General features: G+C 42.3%; 1 protein-coding gene and 1 pseudogene across 2 annotated transcripts; both read right to left on the bottom strand.

Moving 5' to 3' along the window:
- Nucleotides 1–295: 295 nt before the first annotated feature.
- LOC134034664 (zinc finger protein 208-like) overlaps nucleotides 296–20579 on the bottom strand; it is a 29579-nt pseudogene continuing 9295 nt past the window's right edge.
- Nucleotides 15459–19992, bottom strand: LOC134034951 (uncharacterized). 2 transcript variants are annotated; one of them, XM_062479693.1, is made up of 3 exons: nucleotides 19544–19992; nucleotides 16721–17186; nucleotides 15459–16615 (listed from the first exon to the last, which is right to left on the bottom strand). In XM_062479693.1, the coding sequence occupies exons 2-3, from the start codon at nucleotides 17174–17176 to the stop codon at nucleotides 15956–15958; spliced, it is 1116 nt and encodes a 371-aa protein (XP_062335677.1). In that variant the 5' UTR covers nucleotides 17177–17186; nucleotides 19544–19992; the 3' UTR covers nucleotides 15459–15955. The 2 variants fall into 2 exon arrangements, with proteins under 2 accessions (XP_062335677.1, XP_062335670.1); XM_062479686.1 differs by lacking the exon at nucleotides 19544–19992 and having other exon boundaries at nucleotides 15460–16615; nucleotides 16721–17329.

The following is a 20579-nucleotide window of genomic DNA, read 5'->3' as shown; positions in this document are numbered from 1 at the left end:
ATTGTATTCCTTAAAGTACAGATAAAGTTTCAAGAACAACCTGCATGAGCCTCAACAGCTCTTGTAATTAAAGAAATAATAAACCAACCAATCTTACTTAACAAATGGGTCAAATACACAGACACTCTGAAGGGCTGCAGAGATAAACAGAGGTCAACCAGAAATGAATATTAAGCACCTTGATGGTTTTTTTATGAAATTACAACTGTGTCCTTCAAAACTGAAAGGTTTTTAGTCAGTGTTTAGCAAGATTATATCCAGTTTGACAGAACTTCCCCTCCATTGTTACAGGGTATCTTCCCTGTGTTTTGTCATGTTGGACTGTAGATCTAGTGTTACTGCATGTGCTGTCCCAGTAGGTACAGGCCAGTAGTTCTTCCAGCTGTGGGTCCTACAGAAGTTCTTTCAGGTGGTGACTGCTGGGACAACTGCACCCTCTTGGTTTTTCTATCATAGATATGCATAAACTGTTCAATAGGTCATTTGTTTGACATAAGTAGTCAGTGTGTGCTGCTTAGATCTTCTCTCCTGTGTGGGTCCTGCAGTGAGCTCTGAGATTGCCAGCCTGGCTAAAGGTTTTATCACAGAGGTCACAGCTGTAGGGCTTCTCTCCAGTGTGGATTCTGCGGTGAGCTGTTAATTCCCCAGTCTGTCTAAAGGTTTTACCACAGAGGTCACAGCTGTAGGGCTTCTCTCCTGTGTGGATTCTGCGGTGAGCTGTCAATTCCCCATTCTGTTTGAAGGTTTTACCACAGAGGTCACAGCTGTAGGGTTTCTCTCCAGTGTGGATCCTGCTATGAACTCTGAAATGGGCAGCCTGACTAAAAGTTTTACCACAGAGGTCACAGCTGTAGAGCTTCTCTCCAGTGTGGATCCTGCGATGATCTGTGTAACTGCTAGCAAAGGGAGGGGTGCACGGGGTGATATGATTTGCTGCAGAGAATGTGGAAGTCAAGGCCGGTGAGAGGTACCGGATAGGAGAGGCGAGATGACCACACCATGACCACACCATGGGACAAGGAGAGGGTACAATGGGCCTTACAACTCTGGAGAATCAACAACAGGAGATCTTCCCTGTCTCCTCAGCCAAACTACGATCATCTGGAGAAGGAGGTGGAGAGGAGGAAGATGTTACTGCAGGAGGACAAGCTGAAGGCCAAGGGGCTGAATCCTGACGGGACCCCTGCACTGTCTGCCCTGGGGGGCTTCTCCCCCGGCTCCAAACCTTGTGAGGCTAACCTTTTATTCTTCATTCAACCTTTATGTAACAAGGAAAACCTGTTGAGACATAATCCCTTTTTCAAGGAGACCTGGCCACAAATGGCAGTAGAGCGATATTCAAAAGTTATATTGACCACATCTTCCTTGCTCGCCTCAGGGTCCTCGAGGTGTGCAATTTGCCTACTCTTGAGGACCTGCACACCTCGAGGACCCTGAGGCGAGCAAAGAAGATTGTGGCCGACTCCTCCCACCCTGGACACACTCTGTTCCAGCCACTCCCTTCCGGCAGAAGGCTGCAGTCCATCAGGACCAAAACCTCACGCCACAAGAACAGTTTCTTTCCATCTGCCTTTTCAACAAGGCCAAGGGCTCACACAGTATTTAAAACCACAGACTTTAAGAGTTTAAATATTTGCCATATATTGCACTCATGCCATCTTTGCACCCATGTCACTTTTGCACTAAGTACCCTTTGTATTTTTTTATTTATAGTGTACATTATAGCTATTTTATACTTTATATATAGATTTTTTTACATACCTGCCCCCTTAGTATTAGTTAGTATTAGTTAATTAGACTCTGCACCTTGTGTAGTATAGTTAGACTTGTATATTTATTTAAGATTTACTCCTATATGTTGAATGTATGCACCTTCCTGCCAGAGTAAATTCCTTGTCTGTGCAAACTTTCATGGCGATTAAAACCCTTTCTGATTCTGCACCAAATCAGTACGCACCTACTTCCTGTTTTAACCATTGCCTTCCTTGTTCAGCAGATTGGACTGCAGCTTTGTCCACTACCAGAGGATAATGCGTGTGTGTGTTCTCCCAGGTTCTCCTCATGTTGTGAAGTCAGAGGACAAGTCCCCAAACCCCCAGAACCTGAAACCTGTCAAGAAGGAGCCGGACAACCGAGCGCAGAGCTCCAAGAGCCCACGCAGCGGGTGAGACACACACACACACAAATACACACACCACTGCACACTTACTTCATACTCCCTCTAGGACCAGAGCCATGTGAAGCTCATCTCCTCTGAGTGTAACGTCTCTTCTCTGCCCCCCGTCTCTCAGGATGAGGAGGGAGGCCAGGATTGGCAGGAACAGCAGGAGTGGGAGTGGCTCCCGGTCCAGAACACGCTCTCCCTCGTGTTCCAGCTCTCCCCGCAGACATTAAGACACCTTTCCTGCATCTTTAACCTGGGGTTATTGGGAGTGGATGTAGATGAGTCTGGTGTAGGCCTGTCTAACCCCCGCCTCTCTCCTGTCTCCCCTTCTCTCTCTCTCTCTCTCTCTCTCTCTCTCTCTCTCTCTCTCTCTCTCTCTCTCTCTCTCTCTCTCTCTGTCTCTCTCTCTCTCTCTCTCTCTCTCTCTCTCTCTCTCTCTCTCTCTGTCTCTCTCTCTCTCTCTCTCTCTCTCTCTCTCTCTCTCTCTCTCTCTCTCTCTCTCTCTCTCTCTCTCTCTCTCTCTCCCCTCTCTCTCTCTCCCCTCTCTCTCTCTCCCCCCCTCTCTCTCTCTCTCTCTCTCTCTCCCTCTCTCCTCCACCGTAGTTACAACAGCAGACGCAGACGCTCGGGGACCTACAGCTCCCGCTTCCGCTCTCGTTCCCACAGCCGTAGCCCATCGCCACGGCGACACCCGGTCTAGCTGCTGCTACCCTACCTCAAGCCAAAGCCCAGTCAACACGGCAACAGTGAGCCCAAGCCACCGGGTCGCCGGAGCAATAGATGATTTGGACAAGTGTGCGTTCTTCTAAAGCCGTATTCTGTACAGAAGCAAAGATTAACCGGGGGTCTCTGTTAACAGGTAGGCTTATACCTTCTGCCTACCTGCACAGCGGAATAATGATTCAGAGGAATGAACGGACATTTAGACGTTTATCTCTTTAGCCATCAATGCGTGGCATTATTTATTAAAAGTACAACATGCTGCTCTCCGTGAGAGTCAGGTAACAAGTGAATGAGAGAGAGGGTGAACATCCCCCTTTATAAGATCATCAGTCACACGTGACTGATGTCATATGAGGCGCAACAGTGCCTCCTCCTGGACAAATATAATTACATACATACATTCATACACTTATCCACTCTCAACAGTCTCCAGAATGATAGAGGCCATATTTTTGTGAAACTGTATGCAGACTCTTGATTTCCAAACCTTTTAGGATTGTGTTGAATTTGTTACACTGGTTTTTAGTCTGCACGTGTTCCTGTCAGATTTTTACTCAATAAAAAAAACAAAAACTATGACAGCAGCGTCACTTGGTTGTGTCTATGAAGCTGGATGAACAAAGGTTCCTTTAAAGTCATACCCTTCAGGAGGTGATTCAGGCTTCTTTCTGTGTGAAAGTAAATGCAACATGAAGAATGATAACATGCCTTAGTTTCATGTTCTGGTATACATGCCTCTGAGGCCGACACAAGACCCCTCTTCTAGAACATTTTAAGGTGCTGTTACTGGACATGTATCACTGCATTTCGTGGCCTCGGGTGGGGATTTCATAAACAATTTATTCCACACACACGGCCTGGTTGCGTGCATTACCACAGTCTACCACTAGATGGCAGTGGTAGCCTATGCAGATGTGCAACAGATGCTCATGTACTCACTGTCAACTCATCGAGAATGTCTTCTGTGCTGTGAATTATATTCATAGACAACACTCACACACCAATTCGTATTGTAAGTCTACATTGTGATCCTCTCAGGTGTGTGCCAGCCGCCAGGCCGTTATGTAAATCTGACTTTGGAGGTAAAGGGTCGACAACAATACAGATCCTCGATTGCTAATTTTCCTGGCAGGACTACGCTGTCTCTACAGTGAAAACAATGTCATTCAATGCATTCAGTGTGAAAGCAAGGAAAAAAGTATCCAACTTTTAGTACACAGACCTGTTGTGTTAAGTGTGTGCTAAGAGTTTTGTAATTTCAGTACGTCATGTTTGCAGTCTCAGGCAAGGGCAGAGATAGTCAAATTCAAGCGACAAACAACTGCCACATGTAAGTTTTTTTTCAATTTGACCAAAGACCACAATGTTTTATTCTCATCATTTCATGTATTTTGCCTATACATTAATGTCATCGCAGATTAAAATTACCATTCGAAATATTTATTCCTTTTATGAGGAGGCGACAGACCATCAAGGCTCTATCGCTTATTACCTGATGTCCAGTGTCTTTGGTTGAGCACTCAGGACATCAGCATAACGGGGGTGCAAATGCTGAAGGGGTGACGTTGACGCTGAACAAACTTGATGGGTACGTTTTGGGGGGTAACTCTTGCCTCATAAAATCATTCACAGCTGGGACACATAATGATTCTCTAAAAAGAGATAACTCTAAAAGATAGACTCATTAATGAGTTGTGTATCTCAACGCTTCAGTTGCCAAACTTAACAAAAAATGATATTACATTGTACAACATTGTATCCATAGAGGAACCTGACTCTGAAAGTATGGTGTCAAAATGAAGACTTTAATTAGACAATCAATGACAACAGGACCATAAAACTATAAAAACTATAATATAGTCGACAACAACAATGAAAAAGTAAGGTATTCATTATGCCTGTCTTGCTTGTTCTGGTTCTTGATCTTCTGCTGTACTTTCTATGTGCACAATCTGGTGTATTTATAATGTAATGTCCTCAGACAGGTGTTTCCAAAGCCTAGGTGCTAATGTTAAAATCCTTAACAATCCTTCAGGATTGACACAATTAGGCCAAGTGTGATTCCTTTGCAAGGCAAGGGAATAAGTTAACACATGTTGGACCACTGCATGCACAATCTCTGTAAATCCTGTAAATATACATGTTACAACATTAAAAATATTACTAGAATGTGATGCATAAAATAAGAAACAAAATCCTATCAAACACGACATTAAAAGCTGTGTAGAACTATATTTACAAGAACAGAACTTTTAATGATAATTTCAGAGTCTTCCTCGGTCCACCTTCCTCTTCGACTGTTGAGACCACCTTTCCAGAGGTGTGTCATTTCAAGTGTGATTGTCATTTCAGTATTCATGCAAATCAACGACTGTCCCAGACGAGTTTCTGGGTGACCAGTGACAAAGGGGCTGTATTATTCAGGTCTCTGCCAATACAGCCCTACAACACAATTATCCGTCTTCATCAGAACTACTAAGTAATGTATTCCTTAAAGTACAGATACAACCTGCATGAGCCTCAACAGCTCTTGTAATTAAAACAATAACAAACCAACCAATCTTACTCAATAAATGGGTCAAATACACAGACACTCTGAAGAGTGTCACAGAGGTAAAGAGTGACTGCGTGCATTACCACAGTCTACCACTAGATGGCAGTGGTAGCCTATGCAGATGTGCAACAGATGCTCATGTACTCACTGTCAACTCATCGAGAATGTCTTCTGTGCTGTGAATTATATTCATAGACAACACTCACACACCAATTCGTATTGTAAGTCTACATTGTGATCCTCTCAGGTGTGTGCCAGCCGCCAGGCCGTTATGTAAATCTGACTTTGGAGGTAAAGGGTCGACAACAATACAGATCCTCGATTGCTAATTTTCCTGGCAGGACTACGCTGTCTCTACAGTGAAAACAATGTCATTCAATGCATTCAGTGTGAAAGCAAGGAAAAAAGTATCCAACTTTTAGTACACAGACCTGTTGTGTTAAGTGTGTGCTAAGAGTTTTGTAATTTCAGTACGTCATGTTTGCAGTCTCAGGCAAGGGCAGAGATAGTAAAATTCAAGCGACAAACAACTGCCACATGTAAGTTTTTTTTCAATTTGACCAAAGACCACAATGTTTTATTCTCATCATTTCATGTATTTTTCCTATACATTAATGTCATCGCAGATTAAAATTACCATTCGAAATATTTATTCCTTTTATGAGGAGGCGACAGACCATCAAGGCTCTATCGCTTATTACCTGATGTCCAGTGTCTTTGGTTGAGCACTCAGGACATCAGCATAATGGGGGGTGCAAATGCTGAAGGGGTGACGTTGACGCTGAACAAACTTGATGGGTACGTTTTGGGGGGTAACTCTTGCCTCATAAAATCATTCACAGCTGGGACACATAATGATTCTCTAAAAAGAGATAACTCTAAAAGATAGACTCATTAATGAGTTGTGTATCTCAACGCTTCAGTTGCCAAACTTAACAAAAAATGATATTACATTGTACAACATTGTATCCATAGAGGAACCTGACTCTGAAAGTATGGTGTCAAAATGAAGACTTTAATTAGACAATCAATGACAACAGGACCATAAAACTATAAAAACTATAATATAGTCGACAACAACAATGAAAAAGTAAGGTATTCATTATGCCTGTCTTGCTTGTTCTGGTTCTTGATCTTCTGCTGTACTTTCTATGTGCACAATCTGGTGTATTTATAATGTAATGTCCTCAGACAGGTGTTTCCAAAGCCTAGGTGCTAATGTTAAAATCCTTAACAATCCTTCAGGATTGACACAATTAGGCCAAGTGTGATTCCTTTGCAAGGCAAGGGAATAAGTTAACACATGTTGGACCACTGCATGCACAATCTCTGTAAATCCTGTAAATATACATGTTACAACATTAAAAATATTACTAGAATGTGATGCATAAAATAAGAAACAAAATCCTATCAAACACAACATTAAAAGCTGTGTAGAACTATATTTACAAGAACAGAACTTTTAATGATAATTTCAGAGTCTTCCTCGGTCCACCTTCCTCTTCGACTGTTGAGACCACCTTTCCAGAGGTGTGTCATTTCAAGTGTGATTGTCATTTCAGTATTCATGCAAATCAACGACTGTCCCAGACGAGTTTCTGGGTGACCAGTGACAAAGGGGCTGTATTATTCAGGTCTCTGCCAATACAGCCCTACAACACAATTATCCGTCTTCATCAGAACTACTAAGTAATGTATTCCTTAAAGTACAGATACAACCTGCATGAGCCTCAACAGCTCTTGTAATTAAAACAATAACAAACCAACCAATCTTACTCAATAAATGGGTCAAATACACAGACACTCTGAAGAGTGTCACAGAGGTAAAGAGTGGCTGCAGAGATAAACAGAGGTCAACCAGAAAATAATATGGAGCACCTTGATGGGTTTCTTATGAAATTACAAATGTATGCTTCAAAACTGAAAGGTGTCAGCCAGTGTTTACCAAGATCCTACCCAGTCTGACACAGCTTCCCCTCCATTATTACAGGGGTAGAGTATATTCCCTGTGTTCTGTCATGTTGGACTGTAGATCTGATGTTACTGCATGTGCTGTCCCAGTAGGTGGAGGCCAGTAGTTCTTCCAGCTGTTGGTCATACAGAAGTTCTCTCAGGTGGTGACTTCTGGGACAACTTCACCCCCTTGGTCTTTCTACCATAGATATGCATAAACTGTTCAATAGGTCATTTGTTTGACACAGTCAGTGTGGGCTGCTTAGATCTCTGCTGAGTGGGTCCGGCGGTGACGTCTGAGATTGCCAGCCTGGCTAAAGGTTTTACCACAGACGTCACAGCTGTAGGGCTTCTCTCCAGTGTGGATCCTGCTGTGAGCTGTCAATTCCCCATGCTGTTTAAAGGTTTTATCACAGAGGTCACAGATGTAGGGATTCTCTCCAGTGTGGATTCTGCTGTGAACTGTTAATTCCCCAGTCTGTCTAAAGGTTTTATCACAGAGGTCACAGCTGTAGGGCTTCTCTCCAGTGTGGATTCTGCTGTGAACTGTTAATTCCCCAGTCTGTCTAAAGGTTTTACCACAGAGGTCACAGCTGTAGGGTTTCTCTCCAGTGTGGATCCTGCTATGAGCTCTGAGATTGCTAGTCTGGCTAAAGGTTTTACCACAGAGGTCACAGCTGTAGGGCTTCTCTCCTGTGTGGATTCTGCGGTGAGCTGTCAATTCCCCATGCTGTTTAAAGGTTTTACCACAGAGTTCACAGCTGTAGGGTTTCTCTCCAGTGTGGATCCTGCTATGAGCTCTGAGATTGCTAGTGTGGCTAAAGGTTTTACCACAGAGGTCACAGCTGTAGGGCTTCTCTCCCGTGTGGATCCTGCTATGAAGTCTGAAATGGCCAGCCTGACTAAAGGTTTTACCACAGAGGTCACAGCTGTAGGGCTTCTCTCCAGTGTGGATCCTGTGATGAGCTGTTAATTCCCCACTCTGTCTAAAGGTTTTACCACAGAGGTCACAGCTGTAGGGCTTCTCTCCAGTGTGGATCCTGTGATGAGCTGTTAATTCCCCACTCTGTCTAAAGGTTTTACCACAGAGGTCACAGCTGTAGGGCTTCTCTCCAGTGTGGATCCTGCTATGCGCTCTGAAATGGCCAGCCTGGCTAAAGGTTTTACCACAGAGTTCACAGTTGTAGGGCTTCTCTCCATTGTGGATCCTCATGTGCCTCTTGAGGTTACTGGATGAGGAAAGGCTCTTCCCACATGTGTCACAGTGATGTGTCTCCATAACTCTCTCTCTTTGTTCTCTGTCTGGTCTCCCTGGATCCTGTATATAGCCTCTGGAAGCTTGTGTCTCTCTGGTTGATCCTCTGTCTGGTTACTGCTGTTTCTGATTGAGTCTCTCTCTGGTTGAGTCTCTCTCTGTAGTCTCTCTGGTTGAGTCTCTGTAGTCTCTCTGGTTGAGTCTCTGTAGTCTCTCTGGAGCCTTAAGGTGTCTCCTCTGTCTAGTTTCCGCCCATGATCAAGTATGATTGGCCAGTAGGGGATCTGCAGCTTTTACATATAAATGACATATTTTGTCTGTCATAATGTCCACTTTGCATATGTAAAGTTGATCATTTGGTAAGAGGTGTATGTTTCTCAGGTTTATTTTTACTGGAGAAACACAAAACACTTTGACAAAAACGTATTTGGCCTACAACTCCTCTTTATAGCAATTTGATTTTCTTCAAAATTATAGGCTATATAATTAGCCTACACAATACGCATTACATACACATTAACCATAAAATGACTTTGGATTGGAATGGCAAATGTTTAAATCCAATGATAATAATATACTCTGTCTATTGCATGTGTCTCAAGTTCTATTTAAAAACAGAGAATTTGTTGAGGAAAGTAATCTATGCTGCTATTTCATATGTTCAATGTCTCTGTTGAATGATTAATATAATCTAGGCTTCTGTTGAATAAAAATACAATCACAATGCCTCAGATAAAATAAGGAATGATTATGATTATGCACCAGGAAGTGACCGTGTCTGAGAGAGTGAGAAGAAGGTCATTATCAAGAGAATGTATCCTTTCTTGAGAAAAGGAATGCAATAAGTCAGCGTACTAGCAGGGAGGGGTAGTCCACCTAGGTCCTTGACGCTGAATACCACGGTAGATGGACAAAGGTTGCAAGCTGAGGTTGTGAAGGCTGAGGTTTTAGATGGGGGGGGGGCATTAATGAATGTAGGTCAAGTCTGTGTGGAGTGTGTTTGTGTGGGGGAGGGGTGCACGGGGTGGACAATGAGGAAAATAGAAGGAACGTCAAGGTAATTTCTAGGAGCCCTATCTAAAGACCTAAACAAAAGCTATCTAGCATGCAGTATCCTTTTTTCTGTACTTGTGAAGGCTATGCTAATTGTCTTATATCCTCCCATATTGTGATACTATTTAAATCTATTTAACTCCCTTTATTTCCTGTATTCATTGTCCAGCTTTCTGAGATACTCAACTCGAGTGTATCAGACACCTGCACCTTACTGGATGTAGTCCACGGTATGGTAAGATGTCTCTGTGGTACAGCCCCGTGCCCCGACACACCAGTCCACTGGAAGTGCTTCTTATCTGTTGTGCATGGACGACCCCCACCCTACATGGAGGCACCTGAGAGAGAGAGAGAGAGAGAGAGAGAGAGAGAGAGAGAGGACAATGTTAACCTAGAGAGTCTCCGTTCCTTTTTCTGTGTTATGATTCTACTGTAGCTCGCGCTTGCCAGCCCGGCCTTGGTACAGCTTTGGCTTGCGACAGGCTTTGGCTCCAGCCCAGCTCCACCATCCCTCCCACACACCCGGCCTGAGAGCCAGGCTGTATAGGGTGGGCGTAAGGGCAGGTTGGTCAAGGCCTGGTACTGTCAGAAAAGCCTGCCTCAAGCCTAGGGCTCTCCCCTTTGGTCCTAGGCGGGCTTGGCGACCACAGCTGTGGATCAGTGTCCTTGGCTTGAGCAAACGTTTTTGGGGGGTATGTTTTGCTTCATAAAATCAGTCAAAGCTGGGAAACTTATTGATTCTCTAAAAAGAGAGAACTCTAAAAGATAGAATCATTAATGAGTTGTGTGTCTCAACACTTCAGTTGCCAAACTTAACAAAAAAGGATATTACATTGTACAACATTGTATCCATAGAGTAACTTGACTCTGAAAGTATGGTGTAAAAATGAAGACTTTGATTAGATAATCAATGACAACACAATCATGAAACTATAAACACTATAATATAGTAAACAACAATAAAAAATACGGTGTAATTTTTGCCTGTCTTGCTTGTTCTGGTTCTTGATCTTCTGCTGTACTTTCTATGTGCACAATCTGTTGTATTTAGCGTGATGTACAGTGAATTAAATATAATGTAATGTCCTCAGACAGGTCTTTCCAAAGCCTAGGGGTGCTAATGCTAAAATCCTTAACACTCCTTCAGTATTGACACAATTAGGCCAAGTGTGATTCATTTGCAAGACAACAGAATATGTTAACACATGTTGGACCACTGCATGCACAATCTCTGTAAACCCTGTAAATATACAGTACCAGTCAAATGTTTGGACGCATTTTCCCTTGAACATGTGTCCATACTTTTGACTGGTACCAAAAGTTGGACACATATTACCATTCTGTTACAACATTAAAAGTATTACTAGAATGTGATACATGAAATAAGAAACAAAATCCCATCAAACATGACATTAAAAGCTGTTTAGAACTATATTTACAAGAACACAACTTTTAATGATCATTTCAGAGTCTTCCTCTGTCCACCTTCCTCTTCAACTGTTGAGACCACCTTTCCAGAGGTGTGTCATTAAAGTGTGATTGTCATTTTAGCATTCATGCAAATCAACGACTGTCCCAGACGAGTGTCTGGGTGACCAGTGACAATGGGGCTGTATTAGGTTTCTGCCAATATAGCCCTACAACACAATTATCCGTCTTCATCAGAACTACTAAGTATTGTATTCCTTAAAGTACAGATACAGTTTCAATAACATGCATGTGCTGTCCCAGTAGGTGCAGGCAAGTAGTTCTTCCAGCTGTGGGTCATACAGAAGTTCTCTCAGGTGGTGACTGCTGGGACAACTTCACCTTCTTGGGTTTTCAATCATAGATATGCTGTTCAATAGGTCATTTGTTTGACATAGTCAGTGTGGATCCTGCTATGAGCTCTGAGATTGCTAGCCTGGCTAAAGGTTTTACCACAGAGGTCACAGCTGTAGGGCTTCTCTCCTGTGTGGATTCTGCGGTGAGCTGTCAATTCCCCAGTCTGTTTAAAGGTTTTATCACAGAGGTCGCAGCTGTAGGGCTTCTCTCCTGTGTGGATTCTGCGGTGAACTGTTAATTCCCCCGTCTGTCTAAACGTTTTACCACAGAGGTCACAGCTGTAGGGCCTCTCACCAGTGTGGATCCTGCTATGAGCTCTGAAATGGCCAGCCTGGCTAAAGGTTTTACCACAGAGGTCACAGCTGTACGGCTTCTCTCCAGTGTGGATCCTGCGGTGAGTTCTAAAATTGCAAGCCTGGCTAAAGATTTTACCACAGAGGTCACAGCTGTAGGGCTTTTCCTCAGTGTGGGTCCTGCGGTGAATTGTTAATTCCCCTGTCTGTCTAAAGGTTTTACCACAGAGGTCACAGCTGTAGGGCTTCTCTCCTGTGTGGATTCTGCGGTGAACTGTTAATTCCCCTGTCTGTCTAAAGGTTTTACCACAGAGGTCACAGCTGTAGGGCTTCTCTCCAGTGTGGATCCTGCTATGAGTTCTGAAATTGCAAGCCTGGCTAAAGGTTTTTACCACAGAGGTCACAGCTGTAGGGCTTCTCTCCAGTGTGGATCCTGCTATGAGTTCTGAAATTGCAAGCCTGGCTAAAGGTTTTACCACAGAGGTCACAGCTGTAGGGCTTCTCTCCAGTGTGGATCCTCATGTGCTTCTTGAGGTTACTGGATGAGGAAAGGCTCTTCCCACACGTGTCACAGTGATGTGTCTCCATAACTCAGCTCTCTCTTTGTTCTCTGTCTGGTCTCTCTGGATCCTGTATCTAGTCTCTGGAAGCTTGCTTCTCTCTGGTTGATTCTCTGTCTGGTTACTGCTGTTTCTGGTTGAGTCTCTCTTTGTAGTCTCTCTGGTTGAGTCTCTGTAGTCTCTCTGGTTGAGTCTCTGTAGTCTCTCTTGTTGAGTCTCTCTGGTTGATCCTCTGTCTGGTTACTGCTGTTTCTGGTTGAGTCTCTCTCTGTAGTCTCTCTGGTTGAGTGTCTGTAGTCTCTCTGGAGCCTTAAGGAGTCTTCTCTGTCTAGTCTCCGCCCATGATCAAATATGATTGGCCAGTAGGAGATCTGCAGCTTTCACATATAAATGACATATTTTTTCTTTCATAATGGGCCACTTTGCATATGTACCGTTGATCATTTGGTGAGAGGTGTATGTTTCTCAGTTTTATTTTTACTGGAGAAACACAAAACACTGTGACAAAACTTCTTTGGCATACAACTCCTCTTTATAGTAATTTGGTTTTCTTCAAAATTATAGGCTATATGATTAGACATGGTAAAAAGGAGACATGTGTTCGTTTTACAGGGCAAATAAAACCACAGAGACATATCTGTCTGTGTTTGTAGTCTATTTATTCCATTACCTTCATGTATCTTTTTCATCCTGCAAATTTAATTCAATTCAATTCAACTTTATTTCGCCATGTATACAGATACTAGGAATTTGATTTGGTATTCTCCATGCACTCCTGCACGAGATCTCCACGGCCGCTACACAAGCGCCGCTACCTTTTACAAGTAACAAGGGGGTAGAACTTTCAGCATAACATGAGGAGAGGGAGGAGAAAAAAGGCAACCCCCAGACTATGCTCCTAGAGGAGTACAGTGTGGGATGTCGTGGAAATTTTGGAATACAGTTATAATGTGTGTGTTTCATATATGAGGAACGGAAGTCTAAGAAGAGTCAACTCCATTTGGTAGAGATGCCATTTGCAGTTTATGACACCTGGGGGGAAGAAACGGCTGGTCTGGAGACAATGTGGATTCAACTGTATTGTTATTGTGATCTGCTGCTCTGACCCTTCCTGTTGCATTGGGTGGGGTTAATCAAATACTTGTTTGAAGTGCCCACACAAAGGACAGTTGACCATTTGACTGGTGAACCCCTGTGGTTTTACTATCTACTGGTTTGGGGAGAGAGGCCACATTAAAGAACCGTGGGAACTTGATATGAAGTCAAACTGTCACCAGAGATGTATTGTTTCAAACTGTCACTGAGCAGTGCTGACCAATCAACAGAGTTCAGAGGAATCATTTGATCTAAAGTTTATATAAGGCAGGGTTTTATGATTGTTCTTCATCACTCTGGCGAACGACCTGTGGCTAGCACCTCCTTCGTTATGACTGATCACAAAGTACTTTGTTAAATCTTGATTTGTACAAGCAAAATAAATTTATTGTAACCGCCATCTCTTGACTATTCAAATCTACACAGTGCCGCTAGAATTTTACCATATCAGGGAACAGGAAAAAAACACCTCATCACATAAGCAACTACATTTTACAACATTACAGAAACTCATGAGAGTAACAAGTCTCTAAGTAAGAGTCATTGTGATCCTGGAGGAAACTAACATCATGTCCAGCAAATCATTCCTAGGTACCGTTGTATTCCTGGAACAAGTGCATCTTGAGCCTTTTCTTGAAGGTGTGGAGACAGTCAGTGTCTCTGATGGAGGTGGGGAGTTGATTCCACCATTGGGGGGCCAGACAGGAGAAGAGCTTGTGTTGGGACCGGGTGCTCTTGAGCGGTGGGACCACCAGACGGTTGTCAGAAGAAGACCGTAGGTGGCGGGTGGGGGTGTAAGGCTGGAGGAGAGACTTGATGTAGTCGGGTGCAGTCCCGTTCACCGGTAGGAAGGTCAGTACCAGAGTCTTGAATCTGATGCGGGCCGTGATGGGAAATGTTCTGGTATACATGCCTCTGAGGACAACACAAGACTCCTCTTCTAGAACATTTTAAGCTGCTGCGACGGGACGTGTATCACTGCATTTCGTGGCCTCGGGTGGGGATTTCATAAACAATTTATTCCACACATGACATGGTACATGGTCTGGTTGCATGCATTACCACAGTCTACCACTAGAAAGCAGCGGTAGCCTGTATAGATGTGCAACAGATGCTTATGTACTCACTGTCAACTCATCGAGAATGTCTTCTGTGCTGTGAATTATATCCATAGGCAACACTCACACACCAATTCGTATTTTAAGTCTACGTTGTGATCCTTGCAGGTGTGCGCCAGCCGCCAGACCGTTGTAAATCTGACTTTGGAGGTAAAGGGTCAACAACAATACAGATGCTCGATTGCTAATTTTCCTGGCAGGACTACGCTGTCTCACTCTACAGTGATTGTAAAAGTCATGGACAAACATTCAAATGTAACCCAAGCTATCTGCTATGATGATGTCATCATGGACCCCCATTGTGACATCATCAAACATAGGCAGGAGGAAGAAACAGAAATCCTTCTCACTGAAACTGTCAATCAATGGTCCAATAGTACAATAAGTCAAATGAAGTACCAATAAGGGTAATTAAAATGGCAAATGTCTTGCTCTAAATGTATAATGTAATATTTTGTATTCATTGAGATTTCTATGTAACTATTTTTGCAAATTAGAAAGGATCAACCCAGAATTTTTATTGTTGTATACTTATCAACAGTCTGATATGTAAATAAAAACATGCTTCAAAATATCTGCTGTTTCACCTTTATTATTGTTATCATTGTTATTATTGTTAATACTACTACTACTACTACTACTACTACTACTACTACTACTACTACTACTACTACTACTACTACTATTACTACTATTACTACTACTACTACTACTACTACTATTACTACTACTACTACTACTACTACTACTACTACTACTACTACTACTACTACTACTATTACTACTATTACTACTATTACTACTACTACTACTACTACTACTACTACTACTACTACTACTACTACTACTACTACTATTACTACTATTACTACTACTACTACTATTACTACTACTACTACTACTACTACTACTACTACTACTACTACTACTACTACTACTACTATTACTACTACTACTACTACTACTACTACTACTACTACTACTATTACTACTACTACTACTACTACTACAACACAACTTCTATAAAGGTTCTTCACAGAGCTTCAAAAAGTTCTTCAATGTGAAGGGGTTCTTCTAAGAACATTTTCTTGAAGGTTCCTCAAAGCACCATAAGAGGGTCCTCCACAGTTTCAAATTGAGGAACCTCCAAAGGTTCTTCAGGGGTCTTGTTCTTTCAACAATTGTTGAAAGTTGGTAAGTGTGCCAGTGATCCAAAGGACTGAGCAAAGGTGTAGATGTTTAACTTTCTTGTTTGGAAGGGTTAGCAGCACAAAAACCCTTGCTTACATGATGATGACAGAAAAGAGGGCAGTCCCTGATGCTTGTCAGGGTTGGTGTTACCGTAGATAGAAAGTCTCTCTTATCAGTGGAAATGAAAGGCCCTCTTTATCTTCTCAAAGAAGCCACGTTTTGGCAAAGACCCCATTTCCAGTTTTCTTTTTTCTGACCTTTTCTCTTCCTTTTCTTTCTTCTTCATTTCCTTGCTTTGCTCTTCTGCTAACCTTTGCATCTCTTTCCTTTCTAGATCTTTCATTTTGCGTCTCTCATTCTCCAGCTTTGTTTGAATCTCCATGTTTCTTTTTTCTGCCTGCTCCAGCTGCTTCCTCTGTTTCTTCTCCATCTTCTCCTGCGCCAGCTTTTCTGCTTTCTTCTGCTTTTCTATGAACTCCCTCTCTTTCTTTGCTGCTTTCCCCTCCTCAGCCTTTATCTCATTCTCAATTTTTGTCAGTATGTCACTGTTGGAACTCTCCTCAACAGATGCCTCCAGTACTTTCATCTTCGCCAATCCACTCTCTAATCCTTCCTCCTGGTTGGCCAAGTGGTGGGTGTAGATTTGGGTGTCCTCGGGAAGAGGTGTGCAGGTGGGATGCTTGACCCCGTGGGGGTGCCTGGCCTGAGCTTCCAGGGGTTTGGTGGTGGTGAGGCCCAAGTATGCTCCATCTTTACCCAGTGGCAGGGGTGTGGGGGTTGGGGAGACTGGCTGATGGATGGGGGACCTTGATGCAAGTTTGATATCTGCTGTCTGTGTTGGAGACAAGAAAATAGTTAGCACTGTAATGGAATACCCAACAAAAAAGGAAATTTTTCTGAAGTAAAAAACAAATGACATGTTGGCATATAGTCTTACCTCCTCAAGCAGTTCATCCAACATCTTCAACTCCTCCAAGATGGTAGGAGACTTAAGCACCTGTGTGTGAGGTGTCTTGGTCTCCTGCAGATCTTCAAGTTTCTTCTTGGAGGAGTTGAGCTCCTGCTCTTTCTGTCTCTGCTCTGCCTCCCACAGCTCTCGCTCCTTCTGCCTCCACTCTCTCCACCTCTCCTGCCTCTGCATGTCCAGACTGTCTTCTGCCAGCCTTTTCTCTGCCTCCCTTAGCTCTGCCAGCCTCTTTTCAGGAGGCTTCTGTAAGGTTTTTTTCAGGTCTACCCACCTTTTAATTATAAACCTTGTTTCAGCATCCTTCTTTGCTGCCTGCATCTTCCGGGCCCATCTCTGTTCAGCCAGTATCTGTGGCCCGCTTTTTACCACCGGTGTCCGTTCTTTCTTTTTCTTATCCATCCGCTTCTTATCTGGAAATCCGCTCATGTTCTCTGTTCTGTTTGGAATGGAAAGTGACTGCAGTGTTGACATAGACTTTTATAGTTATTTTACTCATTATGACCAACAGATATGACACATTAGAAATGACACATTGCTTTGTGACTTCATAGCTATTGTGACAAAATTCTGACTCGCCCGCTGGACATTTCATTGGGTGTGCTCAAGCCTTCGGCGAGAGCACAACCTTTGTTCTCTCACATATATATTATTATTTTTTTTATTTTTTTTATTTTTGCCCCCCTAAAACTCAGTCAATATTTGGCCTACATAGACAACGTAGGTGTCAAAAGTTTCGTCTTGGTAGCGATTGAGTTGCTTCTATTGGAATTTACGTTCCGTTGCATGGTTTAGGCTCAAGTTAAGTTTTTGTGGCGAAAAGTGAAGCTAACGGTGGCTAATTTGCTAGCCACAGTCACTGACGTTACTAACGTCACTACGTCACTAACGTCACGAAAACACGCGTGACTACCTTTGGCAGAACATTCATTTCGCATCTGTTAACTTGGGGGATAGCTAGGCTAACTATAGCTTTACTGCAAGGCAGCTGCAGAAACGCCACAAGCACAGAGGCCAGGGTGATAACTATTTACTCATTTTACTTTGTGATATGACACACAATTGTGATGTGTAATGTACAGTATAAGCTGATATTATTAAGGAAGTACATCTACTTTCGGAAACAGTAGTCTACTATTTCACTGAAGTATTAGCATCATGACATTAGCCTGTGTTGCCCGGGCAACACATACTACAGTGGTCTATGATGTAGCGTTATCTGTTTTCAATCGTTAAAATAAACATTCCTCACATATACATTTTCGTTGTAGGATTTATTCTGACATTAGTAAACGATTTGTTGGTGAAATGACCATTACCTGTGGTTTCAAACCAGTGTAGCTCACTGCAACGCTGTAGCTTACGCGAGACACACTACAAAAACATCTACACTACAGTACACAGCTGTTTAGGAAGTCAAACGGCGACAGAACATGTTCGGCACTCCCCTTACTTAAATCAAAAGTCTAACTACTAACCTGAACTTCATTGCCACAGCCTAAAAGTTGTCAATCTGTTCATGAAAATAATTAATTTCATCTTAAACCGTACAACGGAACGTTAAATCCAATTCAACCAACGCAATCGCTACCAAGACGAACACAGCAGTGGTCTAGTACTGTACTAGTACCTAGTAGTACAATTTACCGGGACAGCTTCTCCACACAGGGCTATATCGCATTTTGCGTTGTTACTGACAATGATCGCTACCAGTGAGCTTTTTATGAATGAGCGATTTTCCACTAAATAAATGTCAAGCTTATTTACGTTTTGGGGGGCATATTTTCAGTTAGCAGATGGTAGTGTTTGAATCGCGATTCCATCTTCTACTGCCGGGTAACGTCGTAGAATAATCTTCAAAGGGGGTTCTTTATTAATGAATGAATGCAATGAGTAGGCTAAATGCCTGAAAATATCATGAGAAGGGAAAAACTTAAAATGACGTTTAAGTCATAGAGATTAGGTCAATTTTTAAATGTATTCGTTTTGATTCAACGATGAGGCTGCCTCTTGCAGGGGAAATGAGAAGACATCTATTTCATTCTACACTTCACTCGTATTTTGAGTTGTAAATGAGCAGCAAAAAAAAGATGCTTTTAAATCTATGTAATATGTATACATAATAAGTAGGCCCTATGCATTTTTATATAAAATATACAGGAATATCAGTCGTAAAAATGGCATTAAAATCCTTGTACAACTGACGCAAGCAAGCAGACTCTACAATTTCCCCAGAAATTGTACCCTCTCTAGTTCTCCGATGTTTTTCTAACATAGGTCTATTTCATGGCAAAAGCATGGCGCATGTATCTTCAAGTAAGAAAATGACTTGGTTTACGGCATGTCCTGAAGTGCCCCAAAGGTTGATTTGTAATAAACAGCACAATATTCTCTAAAGCAAAATAACTGTGTAAATAGTCATTTTCTACAATATATTGCCGACATGCATCATTTTCTGGTCTTGTCACCTGAAGCTTGATAAAAAAAAAAAGGCTGGGCCTAATTAGCAATAATCTGAAACCAAAGCAACCGTAAAACCTAAAGCAGAGTAACGGAAAAGTTGAAACGTTGATGAATTCTAATCAGAAAAGTTGTCTGACAAGAAGGCCTATCGCTCCTTCGAATCAGTAGAGTAACGCAAATTACAAAAACTAAGACACTATCATCATATATACCGAAGGATGATTTCAACTTCTGGAACTTATTTTAAATATCGACTCAATAATTAATCGATTTTTGAGCACAACTCCTAAATATGTAGCATAAATAACAAGAGCACATGAAAAAGGTACTTACAGATTCAGGATAGCATTCTGCTAGTAAAAGTGTCAGTACAGATCGAGGTAGAAATCTAGAAAGGTCATGCACAAACATTCAACTGTAACCCAAGCTATCTGCTATGATGATGTCATCATGGACCCCCATTGTGACATCATCAAACATAGGCAGGAGGAAGAAACAGAAATCTTTCTCACTGAAACTGTCAATCAATGGTCCAATAGTACAGTATAATAATTACCAATACTACTACTACTAATACCAAGCTGTTTTGGCTAAATCTCTCAGCAGTAAACACAGTGAACCTGTCAACCGGCATGATAACAGCTGATAGGAGTCACTATAAATGTTAAACATTGATGGTTGTGGCTTCAAAATAGCTGATGTGTGTCTGTGCAAAACCCTTGTGAACTTGGAGAGCCCCACCCGTAACCATTTAAATTAAAAAGCTGAATACAAAAATACACAAATGATACAGAAAACACTAGAAATGACTATGTTACTGCCCTGCTGTAATAAGAACATACTGTAAGTCAGTATTCCTCAACCCTGGTTCTCGGGACTCACTGTCCTGCCTGTTTCCCTGCTCCAACACACCTGATTCTAATGAATGGGTTGTTATGAAGCTCAGGAGAAGCCTGATAACAAACATTCATTTAAATCAGATGTGTTTGACCAGGGAACATCTAAAACATGCTGGACTTGGGTCCCGAGCACCATCCCAATCATGGGAAACTTGCTGCCCTAAAAGCCCATTCAATAAAATACAGACAAACACAAGCACACACACACAGAGAGAAGTTGCTGGCATTGAGATAGACTTTATATCTTCTGGTTTCTTCCTATGAGTCAACAGCTCTGGGACACTTAATGATTCTCTAAAAATAGAGAACTCTAAAAGAAAGAATCATTAATGAGTTGTGTATCTCAACACTTCAGTTGCCAAACTTAACATACAATGATATAACATTGTACAACATTGTATCCATAGAGGAATTTGACTCTGAAAGTATGGTGTCAAAATGAAGACTTTAATTAGATAATCAATGACAAC

The sequence above is a fragment of the Osmerus eperlanus genome, chromosome 2 (genome assembly GCF_963692335.1).
Source record: "Osmerus eperlanus chromosome 2, fOsmEpe2.1, whole genome shotgun sequence".
Lineage (NCBI taxonomy): Eukaryota > Metazoa > Chordata > Actinopteri > Osmeriformes > Osmeridae > Osmerus > Osmerus eperlanus.
The sequence above is the reverse complement of the archived record's forward strand: the minus strand, read 5'-3'. Positions and strand labels throughout refer to the sequence as shown.